The following is a 19,183-nucleotide window of genomic DNA, read 5'->3' as shown; positions in this document are numbered from 1 at the left end:
GTATGGTATAGCTGTTTACATAAGCAATGGCTTATGTTATTAAAAGAAAGCTATCCACATACATCTTAACATCTAGGATACATACCAGAAGGTAACTAGTTACATTGGCTGGTGAAAATCCAGGTGATTCAAATTTTGTTATTGTTGTTGCTTATCTTCATTTTCTAATTGTTTTATGATGAATATGGATGACTGATATGACCAATGTTACTAGAGCAAATACCAAAAAGAATCCAGTTTCTTACAGAACTTAAGTGCATAGCTGGTCTATAAGTGTTCAGCTCACAACTCTTACCTTTTTTTGTTTGTTTTTTGAGATAGAGTTTCACTCTTGTTGCCTCTCAAGTAGCTGGGATGCCTGCATGTGCCACCACGCCCGGATGATTTTGTATTTTTGGTAGAGATGGGGCTTCACCATGTTGGTCAGGATACAAGAACCCTGAAAGCATTGCTCCCTCAACAAGAGGACAAGGGCCACATTGTACTTATTTGGTAGCTACGTGGCTCTAGTACAGCATGGCAGGCACTTGGAAGGATCAAGATCAACATGCTAATAATTCAGCTGCCAGAAAGTAAGCCATTCCCCTATCAGTCTTTTTCATAAGGAACATGGATTCTTTACTGCCTCTGCGGATTCTGTTAAGTTTTTCAAAGTATCTTCTGTGAAACTAGTTTTCTCTGGACAATAGGTATGCAAAAACCAAAAAAGGTACGTGTGTGGGAGTCTGAAAGACAGATTTCTTTCCTAAAGAGCTTTGCAGAGCTTTGACTATACAATTATTCACTGTGAATCGCAACAGGAGGATACCATATATAGCTTTTCCCAAATTTATTCAGCCATAGAACACTTTTCTCCAGGAACAGCTGCAGGGACTAGTACTCCCAGGAATACATTTTGGGAAATACTAGTCTATCTTTCTGGTGCACAGCTCTTTGACCTACCACCCACAAGGCAGAGTGGCTGCAAACGTGCCCTGTCCTCTATAATGAGGGCAGGGCTGCACAGAAGGTGGTTAGGTGACCACACAGCACACTCAGACTTCTGTCATCGAGTGAGCTCAGCCACAAATGAGGTGACTGAGAGCCCAGAAGACAAATAAGGAATGGTCCAATAAATATTCACAACTGAACATCAGGTGACATTTTCATTTATTCTGTTTACAGGCGCCACGTAGTTACACTGGTTTTTCTTGGTCTCATCTGGGTTGGATCCAAAGACATTCAGAGGCATGGTGAGAGGCAAAGCATCAGACATCTCACTGGTGGCAGGTACTTTCTGACTACTGTACCACCTGCCATATCCTTCCCCACCTCATCATCCCCAAAGCCATTTACTGCCAAACGCTACAGTAAAAACCCAATGCATTTACATAAAATAATGCCTAACTGCACATTTACAATTTTTAGAAAAAATCCCGCTTAAGCTCTTCTAGAAATTTATGGCAGGAAAGTTAAGGACCAAGGCTATGAGTGAGCCATATGTGGCAACTAAAAGTAGATGAGCACTAAGTTTCTCCATTCGTGGAAAAAAAGTCACACTGAGCCCACTCTTCCGGTGGGGCAGGATAAGACCTTTCTTTTATACCCTGTTGAGAATCTCAGGTGGACAACGTGACTGCATGAATGTTGAAAGGCAGCTTGCCGGCTTAGTTATCACCTTGCAGAGGTAGCTATGCTCTACACAGCCACGCTGCCCAAAGCGCGCTCCCAAGAACACTGGTCCTACAAAGTGCTCCTTGTAAGAGAACTTTAGGAATCAAAGTATTTAGAAAATACTATACACTATCATTCCCTTCCTGGAGATCCATAATGTACAGTATCACATGGAAGTTTCCAGAAGTCCTTTCATAAAGAAATGCTTAACTTTAACCCAGAGTTTCCATATCAACCTGACCTTGGAATCTCTTATTTTTTGGGGTGACACATTTCATAGAACACATTCTGAGAAATGCTCCTCTATGGCTTTGATAAATTCTTTGCAGAAACAAAATAATAATAATTTTTTTACTTAAAAAAATTAAGTAACTAGTAGGATCGTGTGTTGGTCAACAACAAAGAGATCGAAGAGTCAGGAAGTCCACGTCATAGACGCCCCCTTTCTAATTCCAGCCTAGCACTGTCGCCATAAACTTTGCCTGCCTGAAAACAGGTAGCAATCAGTTGTCCATGATTTCTCCCTTTGAGTTGTTCAGCATGGTAATCACAGTACAGAACTGAATGTGGCCCATCAGGGGCCCATATTTCATGTACAGAGGCCAAGCGTCTTGTCTTGTCTTCTGTTGTAACAGTGAAATCATTAAACATCTATTGTTGCTTATCACATGACTACAAGGTTTTTCAAACAGACCTGACAAGCCCTTTGTTCCTAACAAAAAAGGGGGATGATAACTTGTAGAGCTTCTAATTATTTTCAGCCACAACTACACAGACCAAGAGATCAAAATACAAAGCTTTTGGCCAAATAATTTAAAAGTATTACAGCAAGGACAGGGAAAGATGGAAATCAATGACATTACTGGAATGATGTAAACATTTTATCGTCTGCATAATACATAATTTTTTATTCTTGTTTCCAAGGAGTTTCACATGATGTTTTGAAGCAGAAGCAGACTCTCCACATGTGAAACTTGGCAGACAATAATAACGTATTATCTATGCCCTGCTGGGATATAAGCGCACGTTCACACCTCAATAGCAATCCTCGCAAATCGATATTGCAGAGAGGCGGGAGGCCTCAGTAGCACTAAGCCCCTCTGCGCCGCCGGCTGGCTGGACAGCATATCCAGCAAGCCTGTCAAGCTAACAAACCCCAGGGCTTCTCCACAGCCAACAGCCATGGAAAAATCTCCCTGAGTCACAAAGCCTAGGAGAGTTCTGGAGCAGTGCATCGTCACACGTGGCAGAGGGCCTGACCACAGCCCCAGAGTCAGAGCTTCCTGCCCAGCCACGGGCTCTTCCCACACTGGGCCATCAGAAGAGGCGCGTCCCGCCTTCTGCCTCTTCTCCCTTTTCTTCTTCTCTTTCTGTTCCAGGATCTTGCTCCTGAATGGGTCACTGTGTTTGGATTCCTGGGGCCCACAGTAATGCCAGTCCTCATGGAGTTGGAGGAAGTCCTCCTTGGCTGGGACGCAGATCATGGTGTGAGGCTCGGGGCTGCCCTTGCTGAGCAGGGACAGGCTGACCCACACCAGGGCCCTGGGGAAGTGGCCCAAGATGGACAGGCAGGCCTCTCTGGTCAATCCTTGCTGGCCTCTGCCAGGAGCTCGCCGGGCTCCCCGAGTGTCCTCAGAACTGGGCCCACACCAGGCTGACAGTTGCTTCAGTAATTTTCTACTCCTACATGAAGTTAGAGACATACGTTTGAGGATATTTTGTTCCAGGAAAAAAACATACAATCAGAAGATTAGACACTGCTAGAATTAATTTGATTCTTTTATACTATATAAGAATCAAAACTACAATTAGAAATACACTGTAGTACATTTTAGTACTGATATTTTTCTTTTTATGTGTTTGCCATTCTGAAACTCAGGGACTAAAGGTTTAAGAAATTAAAGGCAGGCAAAACAAGACAGTGAAATAGAATCTAGGATTGTAATCACAGTGAGGGTGAAAATAAAGAGGCACTAAGATTTTAATGAGTAAAGGAACTGTAAGGGACAATAGTTACATGTAAAGTAAGAAAGAATGATAGGAAATTAAGAGGCTACTATACAGAAAAGTAAGCACAAGACTAGAGGAATAAGCACTTTTTAAAAATCATAGCACAGGCCGGGCGTAGTGGCTCACACCTGTAATCCCAGCAGTTTTGGGAGGCCGAGGTGGGCAGATCATATGAGGTAAGAAGTTTGAGACCAGCCTGACCAACATGGTGAAAATTAGCCAAGCGTGGTGGCATGCACCTGTAGTCCCAACTACTTGGGAGGCTGAGGCAGGAGAATCGCTTGAATCCAGGAGGTAGAGGTTGCAGTGAGCCAAGATCACACCACTGCACTCCTGCCTGGGCGATAGAGCAAGACTCCATCTCAAAAAAAAAAAATCAGAGCAAAGCACAGAATGCAGGGTTGTTGATAAGCAGAACCTGGCCCGCAGCAATATTGAGAGGAGAACATAGTGTATCTGGTAGCCTCTCTGGCTAGGACCATATTACATCTAACTGGTTGCTACTCTATTACGAATCCATATAATTCAAAAGGAACTAGAAGAAATCTAATTTGGTGGTTTTAAGCAAAGAATCCCTGCTCAAACTGCATAAAATATGTCAGAAAAAAACTGCCTTGGTTTAGATCTATTGATGACAATATTGTAAACCATTTCATCAATTAGCATCATGCCTTACATCAAATATTATTAAGCTGTTTCCCTGAGCCCTCTATGAAATATGAAAGACTGGCTTTCCCTTCCAGAAAGTCTATAAATTCCCTTGGATTTTGCATAAACAAACAGTGATGATGCTTATATCCTGTAGCCTCTTCAGTGTTAAAATAAATAATCCAAAATGTACCCAGAAGTCACCAACACTTACCTGAGAACACAGAGTTGACTCCCTGTGGCAGCAACATGGTTTTCACTGGCCTCCTGGTCTGTGATGCTCTCAGGCCCTGGCGATTCTTGACACCCTGCATCCATTACCTCTTCTGCCTCCCTGGGGTGCTCTATGGCTGTGCCCACTTCATCAGATGACTGATGAGGTTTTTTAGGCATAGGAGCACAAGGCGCCTCAGATCTTCTTAGCTCACTCTCCTTACCATCTGGAGATGAAGCTACAGAAGGTTCTTCATGGGCCTGGGCTCTTGACTCCCAGTCTTGAGTTAACTGCTCCCAGGGACAGCAGAAAGGTGCCAGAGTGCCAAGCTTAACGTAGTTGGGCCGTTTTGCAGGAGGGCGCCTAAGGAAAAACACAGAGGAGAACCAATGTTGAACAATTTAGGACTGCAAAACTAAAATAATTATAACCATTATAATGCATCTCTATTTTAACACACACACACACACATACACACACACAAAAGCTTTCCAAGAAACATATGATAAAGAATAATAGGCTGGGCTCAGTGGCTCATGCCTGTAATCTCAGCACTTTAGGAGGCCGAGGCGGGCTGATCACCTGAGGTCAGGAGTTCGAGACCAGCCTAGCCAACGTGGTGAAAGCTCTACTAAAAATACAAAAATTAGCCAGGCATGGTGGAGGGTGCCTATAAACCTAGCTACTTGGGAGGCTGAGGCAGATGAATCACTTAAACCCAGGAGGCAGAGGTTGCAGTGAGCCAAGATCATACCACTGCACTCCAGCCTGGGCAACAGAGTAAGACTCCGTCTCAAAATATAATAACAAAAGGCCAGGCGCGGTGGCTCATACTTGTAATCCCAGCACTTTGGGAGGCCCAGGCAGGTGGATCACCTGAGGTCAGGAGTTTGAGATCAGCCTGGCCAACATGGTGAAACCCCATCTCTACCAAAAATACAAAAAAATTAGCCAGGTGTGGTGGCATGTGCCTGTAATCCCAGCTACTAGGGAGGCTGAGGCAGAAGAATCACTTGAACCTGGGAGGCAGAGGTTGCAGTAAACTGAGATCATGCCACTGCACTCCATCCTGGGTGACGAGAGCAAAACTCCATCTCCAAAAAAAAATAAATAAAATAATAATAATAACCAACTCTACTGGCCAAGCTTTTTTGTTTTCTCTGGTCTTCAATAAACAATGTAGCCCCATGTGGCCACTGAACCACACCAGGGGGTTCATTCCTGAAAGCTATAAGGAACTGGTGCCCCTGGAGTTGCACCACAATTTTCCTATACACTAAGCTCAAGGTTACATGAAGTTTCTGTTTTACTCTTGACCTCCAGTGACCCAGCTACCCTCCACAAAAACAATAAATATCATTATCAGCTTTTTACATAGCCTTCCAGAGACATTTTATGTACATACAAGCAGATATGTACATATTTCTTCCTTTTTATTTATTTTTATACAAATAGCAGCATACTAGATACAGAACTTTTTGCTTAACTTCACTTTTCTCACTGAACAAAATATCTTGATTACTTTATGCCAGTACTGAAAGCTCCCTCATTCTTTCTTTTTAAAAGGTTGTGTATCTTGTCTCTTATTCTACTGAATGAATATGCCCTTATTGATTTAGACAGTCCTCTATGAAAGGACATTTTGATTGTCTTCAAGCTTTTGTTCCTCCAAACAAGGCTGCAATGAATGATCTTGACGGTTACTCTGCCTTCTGCTGCGCCACCATGGCTCTTGTTGTCACTCCCAGTGGCTTCAGCATCTGCCTAAATCATCCTTCCAATACCCCACCAGTCACCTTCCCACCCTCACTTCGCATCTTTTACTTCACCCCACCTCAAGCACCCACTCGCTGCTCATACCTTAGGTGTGGTCACTGCCAACACCTGCTCCAGCTTCAAACCGCAATGTCAGTATCCCGCTCTCAGAGCCATGCCTCCTGTTTTCCACCCACTTACTCTCCCACAACAATGCCCCAACCATCCATTTACACCAGTACCTCCCCGTGGCTCGCAGCAGCTGCCTCACTCTTCATCAGCCTAGACTCCATGGTTCACACCACCGTCCCTCCCCTACAAACGCCCCCACTCCCTCCACTGGAAAGTCCACCTGGGCGCAGCTGACTCTCCAATGACCCCATGCCAGCCCGAGTGGCAGAGCACAGCTGAGGAAGAACTCAAAATAGTCCTGAATGGTCTTCCTTTATAAACACAAATCTCAAATAGGCGCTCCCTACATCTTACAGATCCCATGTTTCTCCTCTCAATTCCATCTTCCACTCTCCCAGAAACTGCTTACAATTCCTCTCTCCTCAAATCTCCAACAGCCTCTCTCCCCTTCTTACTGCTGGCTGATAGCTGTGCCTCTTTTTTCATGAAGACAGTCACAATCAGGAGTGTGCTACTTAATCCCCCCACCGCAGAATCTAACCTAGCTAAATAAATCCATGTTCAGATTTCAGTGGCAATCTAACAGTCTTATATTAATTTTTCTGAGGAAGAAGAACTAGCCAGCTTAACAATTACAGAAAGAAAGTGGTTTAGAAAATAGGATTAAGAGTCAGGGCTGTGCACGGTGGCTCACACCTGTAATCCCAGCACTTTGGGAGGCCAAGACAGGCGGATCACAAGGTCAACAGATCAAGACTATCCTGGTGGTGAAACCCCATCTCTACTAAAAATACAAAAATTAGCTGGGCATGGTGGCGGGCACCTGTAATCCCAGCTACAGCTACTCAGGAGGCTGAAGCAGGAGAATCGCTTGAACCTGGGAGGTGGAGGTTGCAATGAGCCGAGATCACGCCACTGCACTCCAGCCTGGCGACAGAGCAAGACTCCATCTCAAAAAAAAAAAAAAAAAAAAAAAAGAGTCAGAACTGTTTGTAAATCTATTTGAAAGATAGCCAAAGAAATAAAAGCAGATTAAACGGTATCAGTGGCAGTCTAACAATCTTATATTCAGAAGAACTGAACTCAATCCCAACAGATTCTGCCTCCTCTACTTGTGCCCTGAATCCTACCCCTTCTTCCCTGTCCAAGGACTTGGCTCTTACACTTTAGCCTCCCTCCCATCTCCTGGGTACCCCCAACCAGCCTAAGCACTTGTGCCTCCATCAAGAACATAAGTGACATGGCCAGGTATAATGGCTCATTCCTGTAATCCCAGCATTTTGGGAGGCTGGGGTGGGAGGATTGCTTGAGGCCAGGAGTTCAAGACCAGCTTGGGCAACAAAGCGAGACCCTGTCTACAAAAAATTTAAAAATTAGCCAGGAGTGGTGGTGCACACCTACAGTCCCAGCTACTCAGGAGGCTGAGATGGGAGGATTGCTTGAGCCCAGGAGTTGGAGGCTGCAGTAAGCTATGATCACACCACTGCACTCCAGCCTGGGTGACAGAGCGAGCCCCTGTCTCAAAAAATAAAAGAAGAATATAAGCTCCATGAAGGCAGGACAGACTTGTCTGCCTTGCCCCTGCTGTCACCCCAGCACCTAGAATGGTGTTTGACACACAGTAGGCTCTAAAGAAATGTATGTTAAATGAAGGAATAAATGAGACAAATATATAAAGACGCACACAGGAAGATGTTCACAGAAACACACAACAAAACATCAGAAATAACCTCAAGAGCCACTGATAAATTACAGGACATCCACACTGCAATTGCATGTGACCATTCAAAGTGACATTTTGAGCAAGGCTGGCAGGCTGACTCACAGGCCAAATGTGGCCTGCTGTCTGTTTTTGTACCACCCATAAGCTAAGAATGGTTTCTACAGTTTTAAATGGTTGAAAAAGCAAAAGAGTAATATTTCATGACACATGAAAATTATATGAAATTCAAATCTGAGTGTTCATATATAAAGCATGATTGGAACACAGCCATGCTCGTTCTCTTACATGTCATCTGCAGCTGCTTGGAAGCCACAATGGCAGAGTTGCCATGGAGACCAAAGGCTCCACAAAGCCAAAAATATTTAGCATCTGGCCCTCTACCAAAAAAGTTTGTCAATACTTGGTTTAGAGTCATATTTTTTGATATGGTAAAACTATACATACCATATTATTAAACGAAAAAGGCAGGTTTCAAAATAATGTATGTAATACCATTCTTTAAAAAAATACGTGTATCTATGGAAAATTTGCATGCATAAAAAGCTCTGAAGAGTAAGAAATAAGTATTATTGTCAACTATTATTTAACAAACACATAGAAGCCTCTCAACTATGTTCTATGGGAGACACAAGGATGTATAACATGTGATTGCTGCCCTCAAAGAGCTGGTAAGCTAGCAATCCAGGAATATATCACTAGTCACTCATTCATCCACCACTCTGCAAATAGTTTGAAACCCAGGCACAGGCCAGGCAGGGTAGCTCATGCCTGTAACCCTAGCACTTTGGGAGGCCAAAGCAAGTGGATCACTTGAGCCCAGGAGTTCACGAACACCCTGGGCAATATCACAAAACCTCATCTCTACAAAAAATACAAAAATTAGCCAGGTGTGGTGGCAGGTACCTGTAGTCCCAGCTACTCAGGAGGCCGAGGTGGGAGTATCACCTGGGTCCGGGAGGTGGAGGCTGTGGTCAGCCATGATCATGCCACTGTACTCCAGCCTGGGTGAAGAGTGAGATCCTGTCTCCCCCACCACCCCCCCAAAAAAAAAACCTAGGCAGACCGCCTGTCTCTACAGTTATGGTTGCAGCAATGAACAAGAAAACACAATTCTGCCCTCATGAAGCTTACCATCAAGGAACTACAATATTCAACCAGTCATTCATCAGACAACAAATAAAGGTTATTAAGACCTACTGTGCCCCAGGCACTGGCTAGACACTGCAAATGCCACAATAAAGAGAGACAGCTTCTGTGCTTCTGGGAGCCTACAATTAGGGGGCAACAAATTCCAAATGTTAGAATATACTTTGTAATATAAAGGAAATCATGACCCTCATTGGCCACACTTCCAATGAAAAAATAAAAGTCTAAATGGATAGGTACTAAGATATAAAAACAGTGCTTGACCAGGTACAGTGGCTCATACCTATAATCTTGGCACTTTGGGAGGCCGAGGCTGGTGCATCCATGGAAAACTGGTATTGAGACCAGCCTGGGCAACAAGGTGAAACCCCGTCTCTACAGAAAATACAGAAGTTAGCCAGGCGCAATGGCACATGCCTTTACTCTCAGCTACACGGGTGAGGTGAAAGAATCGCTTGAGCCCAGGAGGTGGTGGTTTCAGTGAGCCAAGATCATACCACCGAACTCCAGCCTGGGCAACAGAGCAAGACCACCATCTCAAAAAACAAACAAACAGTACTTATCTCTCTAGATGGCAGGACTATACCAATTTATCTTTTTATATATTTTCATAGTTTAATTAAAATTTTATAACTATATATTACTTCTATAATACATTTCAAAAACACAATTTCCATTTTGGAGGGAGAGAGGGGTTGGTAGTAGAAATCTATTAACAAGTGTCTGAGACTCATGTCCAAGTTTAAGTGTACATTATTATTGATAGAAATAAATAACAAACAAAAGGGTTTATAACCAAAAGGGGCCTATAAAAGCCAAACAGACATAAGACAATCTCCTCACTTAAGTAATATCTTCTTAATTATTTCTCAGTAATGCTGAACTCACTAAAAAGTCTATGAAAACTCCGTGTTAGATAATAAGAATTACCAAAGCCATCCTAATGCTTGGGATACCAATATAAGCAGGCACTTCTCTTCTCCTTAATACATTATCAAACTAGAGAAGCCAGTTTCTTACCTTTTGTACTTTTCAAGAAGATTCTTAGCTTGCTCTTCTGCAAACAGCATCCCGGCAGGGCAGTCTGGAAAATCACCTGGGACATTAGGCGACCTCTTATACTGAGAATGCACTGCAGACTCTTTCAACCCTCCGACTCTCGCACCTCGATAGATCTAAAAGAAATGTCAAAAAGATACTGTCAGTCTACCAACTTAAAGTCAATTGCTTAATGTTTATACGGGGGAAAATGAGAAACAACCTAAATGCCCCTCAAAAGGAGAATGGATAGAAATACACACAATGGATTACCATGCAATAGTAAAAATGAATGAAATTGAGCTTCGTCATGCTTCATTAATAAATATGGAAAAGAATCTCAATGCCAAGTGAATACAGCAAGTTGCAAAATCATAAATACGATGAGGTATATACTTTAAAAACGTGTCAAGTCTAAATAGTTATTTTATTGTGGGATACAAACATACTTCAATAAAGCTATAAAAATATGCATGGTAGCAGCAAACATCGAAATCAGAGGAGTGATTATTTTAAAAGGAGGGAGGGAAATGAAACTGGAGAGAGGTACACAGGGTGCATTGATGCATCTGTAGTGTTTTATTTCTTAAGCCAGATGCTGGGTAAATGGCACACAGGCATTCACTACATCAGCATCTATTCTTTTTTGTATGCTTGAAAGCATCTCATAGTAAAAAATTAAGTAGGATTATTTTTAAATATTCCTACTCCTGAATGATTAACTGGATGTCCTTGCACTAGGCATGCTAAAAATTAATTACTGGCATGAATCTAAAAGTCTCACATGCCTTTTACACTCTCTAGGATCAAAGTAATATTTATTTATTTATTTATTTATTTATTTTCATTTTTGAGGCAGAGTCTCGCTCTGTCACCCAGGCTGGAGTGCAGTGGTATGATCTCAGCTCACTGCAACTCCGCCTCCCAGGTTCAAGGGATTCTTATGCCTCAGTCTCCCAAGGAGCCATCATACCCAGCTAATTTTTGTATTTTTAGTAGAGACGGGGTTTCACCATGTTGGCCAGGCTGGCCTCAAACTCCTGACCTCAAGTGATCTGCCCACCTCGGCCTTCCAAAATGCTGGGATTACAGGCGTGAACCACCACACCCAGCCTTCAAAGTAATATTTAAAATAACCAGGAAAAAAAGACACATTCAATTCTAATAAAATTTTTAGCTGCAGTTGATAAATAGGGGTATATGGTTATAGTTAACATTAAAAAAAAAAAGTATTCTATCTGTAAAAGTTAAGTCCTTTGCTTTTAAACTATAACAAATTTCTTCAAATCAAATAGCTAGACATTTTTGTTGCCACTACTATTCAAAAATCAGGTCACTTTAAAAACCTCGACAATTAACGATATGTCAGCACAGGTCTTATAATGAGAACCTGGCTCCAGGAACTACATGTATGAAGTATCTTGTATCCGGGACTATAGCTCTAAGGGCAGAAATATACCACTCAATTCCTCCTAAGTTGTACATAAAGTCTGGAACATTTTGAGTACTTAGCATTTATTAGGAATCTATTTTAAATATTGCAACTGTTAGAATCAAAAAGTCACTTACAAATGGAATCCAGAAAGCCATGCCCCAGCCCTTTGGGAGTAGGACATCCCAGCCACTTCCCCAGCCTAGTCGGTCTTCACCAGTCACTTTTCCCGGCTGCTGAATCAAAAGTATAGGTATCTTGGATTCATGGGGACCTAAAATAAGCTGTGACCCAGGCACCAGCAATTCACTCCTCATCCGGTTTAAATCCTAAAGTGGAAGAAAATAATTCAAGACCAACAGCCCTAGTCTTCTGGGAGATCCTCCTGGGTCTCCCTATAAGCAGCTTTAGAAAGTTAAATGCTCTTTTAAAAAAGCAAGAGAAAAACATTCTCAATAAATAAATGTGAGCCATTTTAAGTATAAGGTATTCCTCCTACAGATATTTTCCTCTATACAAGTATTTAGGTAGAAATGCCAAATTGTCTTATATCATTCATTATCAGCATTCATTCTGTTGATCTCTTATATCAAGATTAATCTTATATGTTGATATTCTGTCCTTACATTGATTTTGATTAAGATTTGGTGTCATGAAGTAAAAAAGGTATAAACAATTAAGTGACACCTTCTCAAGGATGTGCAACTAGAGAAATGCACTGGCTCTTGAGAAAATTGCCCACCAGGTCTTAAAGAATCAAAATAGAAGATGGTTAAAATTATTGTTAAGGGGAATGTAGGGGGTGGATAACATCCTTTCAGACTTTTCTTGGAGCTGTAAAAAGAGATTAACAGGTAGGTAAGATGGCTATCACTCAGTTTAGAAAAAACTATGCAAGAGACTGCCTCCAGGCCATAGTCTAACTGCTACCTCATGAACGCTCTTCAAGCCAGGTCCAATCTTCTTTTTCACTTTCGGAGTTTCCACTACCATCTATGTGTTAGTAATTCCAAACTATCTCTCTTTAGCCCTGACTTTTCCTTCTGGGATCGAAACCTTCCTCCTGGACCTCTGCTCTTGGGAAGTCCCACAGCCCCTCAAGCTCAAGATTGAACTCATCACCCTTCCACTGTATTTGCTCTCTTCCTGTATCCCCCACCTAGCTGAATGACACCACAATTCACACACTCCATTTATTCAGCCACTCAAATATTTACTGAGCACTTCTATGTCCCACACACTTTTCTAGAACCTGGAAATATATCAGTGAGCAAGTAAGACATGGCTCTGGCTCTCTTTTAGCTGAACTCCTAAATCCAAGCTAGAATATCAGGACCTAATTGACACGCCTCCTCCTTTCTCAACTCCCATCTTCCAACCAACCACCAAGCCTCGTCAATTTCACCTTCCAGGAATATGCGTTAAACCTCACCCTCTCCACTCCAGCCACATCGCCACAATTCAGGCCCCCATCATGTCATACTTGAATATTTCAAGGGTCTTTTTAAGGCCATCCAACCCACAGTCTCCCTCCAGCTCCCTCACCTCCCATCTCCAACCCCCTACTGCTGCCAGTGTGAAATCTCATCATGTCATGGCCAACCTTAAAACCTTTAAGGGTGTCCCACATCTCCAAATCCTTAAAAGGCTTCAAGGTCTTTCATGCTCTAGCCCCATTTGTGTCTTCAGCTTCATTTCTCACCCCGTTTCTGATTCCTAGCTCCTGATCCACTTGGAGAGTCTTCCTGGTTTCTGCCTGGGCTCCTGCACATGCTTTTCTCACTTCCTGCAATCTTATCTTCACTGAAACCTTGACTCTGCCTCCAAGAAGTCTGGTGACTTCTGGCTCCCATCTGAGAGTCAGTTCAAATGCCTGCTCTTCCATCCAGGAGGCCAGCCTCATTTTTCTCATCTGAGCTCAGTACCCCTTCTAGAGATTTCCTGAGTGCCCTGTACTTTCTTTGACCACATCTAAGTCATCTATCCCAGCATCTCACACAATGTCTGGCCCTGGAAGTTCCCCAATCGTAGTAAAATTAAAGACAGAGAACATTTAAGGGAAAAGAAAACAATAAAAGAAAAACATATTTAAACCATGAGATCATCATTTCAAGAAAAAGTCTTTGTATTAACATTTTCTAGAGATTATTCTTACTTTATCTCTAAGAACAGAAAAAAATCACAGTATGTATCTTTATTCTTAGATTCTTATCCTTGGATAACAGATAAGATCCTTATTCTTATATCCCTATCCTTATTCTTAGATTATCCCTAAGAACAGAAGAAAATCACAGTACGTGTCATGAGTCAGGGATCAACAACTTGTTTGAAAACAAAAGAAAGTCTATGGAATTCTATGAAGTATGAAATAACTTTTTATGGTCTCTAGAATGATATATTTAACCTGTCATTCATGACTTTACCAATAATCCTTACACTAATTAGTTACCTGATCCGAGATTTTATTCTCTGTGACACTCTTACAGATATCTTGGTTCCAGATAAAGCTATGCGTACATTCCACAGGCACACCCTCCAGAAGCAGCTGTCTAACTTTCTCATTATCTAAGAGGGAAAAGAAATAGCCTTCAAACCACATCCTTCAGATCAATGAAGTCAAACTCCAAACGTTGGCAGTAGGCCTTTTGTTACAAAACAATATTTCATAGGCATTTACTTAGTTTAGAAGAATTTACTTGACAAGAAATTAAGTTATTCTTATAGTCAGTTTTACAGTCTATGACATAGCAAAGGCTCCTAAGCAGTTTTCTTTGGTATTGATTTTTCATGTATAAGATGCAAATATCACAATATTAAATTGCCTCCAAAAAACTGCCTAATTGCACATGCAAGATAATCAAATTCTAGTAGCCATTGCAAAGGCAAACACTATGGCACATTAAGCCAGGCATGGTGGTTCACACCTGTAATTCCAGCCACTTGGGAGGCTAAGGGGGGAGGGTCACTTAAGACCAGGAGTTTAAGTCCAGCTGGGCCACATAGCAAGACCCCATCTCTAAATAATAATATGCCATATTATAAATACATGTCATATTTCAGCTACTGGCTTCAGGGCTTTGTGTATCATTCCTCATTCCTCATCCAATGGTGGTGAGCCAACAGACATCATCATCTTCTCTTCTGCCCCATTATTTTAAGTCTCTGATAACCTATTTATATTGAACTACTTATTCCTTTCTGGAAAATGTATTTTTGCATCCTTTTTTTTTTTCTTTGAGACAGAGTCTCACTCTGTCGCCCAGCCTGGAGTGCAGTGGCACAGTCTTAGTTCACTGCAACCTCCCCCTCCCAGGTTCACATGATTCTCCTGCCTCAGCCTCCCAAGTAGCTGGGATTACAGGCATGTGTCACCATTGCCAGCTAATTTTGCTATTTTTAGTAGAGACAGGATTTCGCCATGTTGGCCAGGCTGGTCTCGAACTCCTGACCTCAAGTGATCCACCTGCCTCAGCCTCCCAAAGTGCTGGGATTATAGGTGTGAGCCACCGTGCCCAGCCTCATCCCTTTAAAATAAGCATATTTTCAGTGATACATAGTATTTTATCCCTTTAAATAAGCTGTACCATTCTAGCAAGTACTCAAGCAGAAAGAGGAAGAAACTTTATCAGTGACAAGCTTCTATATTGATAGAAGGAACTTCCTACATGCAGTCATTTAATCCCCAGGGAAAAGTATCTCCCAAATCTTATTTTGTTGAACTGATGAATTTTCATTAGAAAAAAAAGACAATGTTTGAGTTTGGGTTATGGTTCTAAACTGTCCACAAAGAAACATCACTCAAAGGCACATACCTGCCTGCATGGGTCTATTGGATAGTAAAAAATAAGTTGGAAGCAATTGGGCCATAGTGTGACAGATTTTAAGGGAGAATAAAGTTAGAAAAAAATTAAGTTGATGAAAAGATCTGAGATTAAAAACTGTTTAAAAGCCACAACAGGCCAGGCACAATGGCTCATGTCTATAATCCCAGCACTTTGAGAGGCCAAGGCGGGCAGATTGCTTCAGTTCAGGAGTTCAAGGTCAGCCTGGGCAACATGGCAAAACCCTGTCTCTACAAGAATTAGCTGGGTGTGGTGGTGTGTGCCTGTAGTCCCAGCTACTTGAGAGGCTGAGGTAGGAAGATGGCTTGAGCCCAGGAGGCAGAAGTTGCAGTGAGCTGAGATCGTGCCACTCCACTCCAGCCTGGGTGACAGAGCCAGACCCTGTCTCAAAAAAAATAAAGCAAAATAAAAAATGTTTAAAAGCCACAGCAGCTTCAGTACACTGCTCTTCCTCACAGAGATAACCACCATCAGACCCTCAAGCCGCAGTGCTATGTGCTGCAGGTTCACATGGCCTGTCTAGGAGCAGTCAAGCTCCACTTCCAACAGCCTGGGTACCCAGAGTGCTTTCCTGTGGAGCACTGCCACGCATTTGGGGTCATGATTGGGATTTTAGTCAGACTAAGCTGCAAACAAGAGATAGTTGATACTTATGGTATAAAGACCCAGGAAAGTACTACCTCATCTTCAAATATTCTAAAAGATAATAATAGATAGGTCTGGCAAAAGTGGCTCATGCCTGTAATCCTAGCACTTTGGTAGGCTGAGTTGGGAGGATCACTTGAGCCTACGAGTTCAAGACCGGCCTGGGCAATTTAGTGAGACCCTGTCTCTACAAAAAGTTAAAAATTAGCCAGGCATAGTGGTACGTGCCTATAATCCCAGCTACTTGGGGGGCTGAGGTGGGAGGATCGCTTGAGTCTGGGAGGTCAAGGCTGCAGTGAGCCATGATTGCACCACTGCACTTAGGTCTGGGTGACAGAGTGAGACTCTGTCTCAAAAATAAATAAAATAATAATAATGATAATAATAATAACAGATAAAACAAAGTAGACAGTATGTCCAAACTAGGGAATATTATTGAGCTAAAAAGAAATGCGCTATTGAGTCATGCGAAACACAGAGGAATTTTTTGTTTTTTTAAGATGGAGTCTTGCTCTGTTGCCCAGACTGGAGCGCAGTGGCGCAATCTCAGCTCACTGCAGCCTCTGCCTCCCAAGTTCAAACTATTCTCCTGCCTTGGCCTCCTGAGTAGCTGGGATTACAGGCACCCATCACCATGCCAATTTTTTTTTTTTAGTAAAGACAGGGTTTCACCATGTTAGCCAAGCTGGTCTTGAACTCCTGACCACAGGCGATCTGCTCACCTCAGCCTCCCAAAGTGCTGGGATTACAGGCATGAGGCACCATGCCTGGCCTACATAGAGGAAATTTAAGTGCATATTACTAAGTGAAAGAAGCCGATCTGAAAAGGCTATGTATTGTATGATTCCATTTATATAATATTCTAAAAAACACAAAACTATGGAGGTAGTAAAAAGATCAGTGGTTACCAGAAGTTAGGGGTGAAGGAAGGATGAATAGGCAGAGCACACAGGATTTGGAGGGCAGTGAATCTATTCTATATGATGCTATTATGGTGAGTATGTCATTACACCTTTGTCAAAATTGATAGAGTATATATACCACCAGGAGTGAACCCTAATACAAACTGAGGACTTTAGGTGATAATGATATGTTAATGTCGGTTCATGTAACAAACGTACCACTCTAGTAAGGACATGGACTGTGTGGTGGCGTTGCATAGACGGGGATGGAAGTTCATGGGATCTCAGTACTTTATGCTCAATTTTGCTGTGAACCTAAAGCTGCATTAAAAAGTAAAGTCTATTTACAACAAAGTGGAGTATGTCTGAAGGCTAAGGGGAAGGCCCTTTTAGGTCAGTAGTCTTTATTGGGAAGAGAAAAACAATACCCCCAGCTGAGACTCACATCAGTACCCTAGAATCAGTACCCACATCAGTGTGCCTAGAATGACTGCCACTTCTGAACGTAATTCTGAGTCCTTCCCCCAGACTCATATAAAGCATGTTTTCTTTCACAGACAAAAGTTCTTGAATTGATCATATTAACTCCAGAATGTGACTTAAAGACTGAAGAGAGGAGCTGGCTTTCTTCTTTCTTAAACGTATTTAAAGATCACCAAATGTTACATTAAACTTCCTTTTAATGAGTTTTACTCAGAGAAGCAAAGGTAACCAGTAAAAGGCTTTCTCATTTGGAAATCAAATGAAACCAAAGTTATAGCCTTCAGATTAAACTATTTTAAATAAAATATGCAAAACAGTTAAAAGGGCCCAGGGGAAGCGGAGAACATGACTGCTAACTGGGCACTGCTCAAGTCCACTGCAGGTCAGTGCTCTCAAAGTGCTTGCAAGAGCTCTAAAATATAAAGGACGACCTGCAGGCTATCACGCCAAAGGCAGCTGTTCTCCTTCCATGTTTTGGGTGGTACGGGAAAGTCCAAAGAGTGTTCAAAGGGAAAGATGATAAGCCCACGAGCATGATGTAAATTCAGTATTTCCTAAAGGAAATTGATCTCTCACAGATAAGAACTAATTAAAATAATCCATCAAAGTAAAATGGCAAATACTAAAGATTGCAAATAAAATAACAGCTAGTATAGCAGAAATTATATTTTTAAATCTCACCTAGAAAACCAGTTACTTATATAGTGAAATGTTGTATTAATAAAGTTGAAAAGATTTGCAGAAACACATTATTAAGATTTAATTCAAATTCTAGAACCAGCTGATCAAGGAAACTTTCCCAAAGCATCTAAGAATATTCATTATCACTTCAGGTTCTTCATGTACCCTCCCTTTTAAAAGCTCTCTAGCTGGGAATGGTGGCTCACACCGGTAATCCCAGCACTTTGGGAGGCCGAGGCAGAAGGATTGCTTGACTTCAGGAGTCAAATTAAATCACGTTTTTCAAGATAGACTTTTAATTTTCCTTGAGCTGATTCATATTAAAACAAAAGCCTTAGAGAGGATTTAATAATCACCTCATTCCAAAAAAGGATTTGAGGTAGCAAGAGAAACTAAGTAGAGTTTATAGCTTTAAGGTGATTATAATAGTCAACATTTAATGGTGTAGTAAATGCTGCAACTTTTACGTTGCACCAGACCACGTCGATATTAAAAAAGAAAAGAAAAGAAAGAGGCAATGACTCACTGAGTGAAGCCTTAGGCTTCATAATTAACTAACTTACCTATATATCTTCAAACTCCTCTCTCATCCAATCCACCTTTTATGTGAAGTTCTGACAGAGTAATTTATTGCCCCCTCAATAAGCTATCTAACTACATTTTTAAAAAATTCTGGGTCGGGCGTGGTGGCTCATGCCTGTAATCCCAGCACTTTGGGAGGCTGAACTGGGTGGATCACCTGAGGTCAGGAGTTTGACATCAGCCTGGCTAACATGGTGAATCCCCATCTCTACGAAAAATACAAAAAAAAATTAGCCAGGCGTTGTGGTGGACGCCTGTAATCCCAGCTACTCGGGAGGCTGAGGCAGGAGAATCGCT

The 19,183-nt window shown here is 42.0% G+C and overlaps 1 protein-coding gene across 2 annotated transcripts in view; it reads right to left on the bottom strand.

Annotated features, from left to right (window-relative positions):
* Nucleotides 1-1,132: 1,132 nt before the first annotated feature.
* POP1 (POP1 homolog, ribonuclease P/MRP subunit) overlaps nt 1,133-19,183 on the bottom strand; it is a 43,125-nt gene continuing 25,074 nt past the window's right edge. For both annotated transcript variants that reach the window (XM_008001178.3, XM_073018240.1), the window contains exons 12-16: nt 14,201-14,316; nt 11,889-12,080; nt 10,302-10,456; nt 4,526-4,888; nt 1,133-3,336 (exon numbers count right to left, since the gene is read on the bottom strand). In XM_008001178.3, the coding sequence (XP_007999369.3) occupies nt 2,682-3,336; nt 4,526-4,888; nt 10,302-10,456; nt 11,889-12,080; nt 14,201-14,316 (1,481 nt within the window). In that variant the 3' untranslated portion in view covers nt 1,133-2,681. The remainder of the gene's footprint in view (nt 3,337-4,525; nt 4,889-10,301; nt 10,457-11,888; nt 12,081-14,200; nt 14,317-19,183) is intronic.

Source organism: Chlorocebus sabaeus, chromosome 8 (genome assembly GCF_047675955.1).
Source record: "Chlorocebus sabaeus isolate Y175 chromosome 8, mChlSab1.0.hap1, whole genome shotgun sequence".
Taxonomy (NCBI): domain Eukaryota; kingdom Metazoa; phylum Chordata; class Mammalia; order Primates; family Cercopithecidae; genus Chlorocebus; species Chlorocebus sabaeus.
Note: the sequence above shows the minus strand (reverse complement) of the source record. Positions and strands in the feature narration are given on the sequence as shown.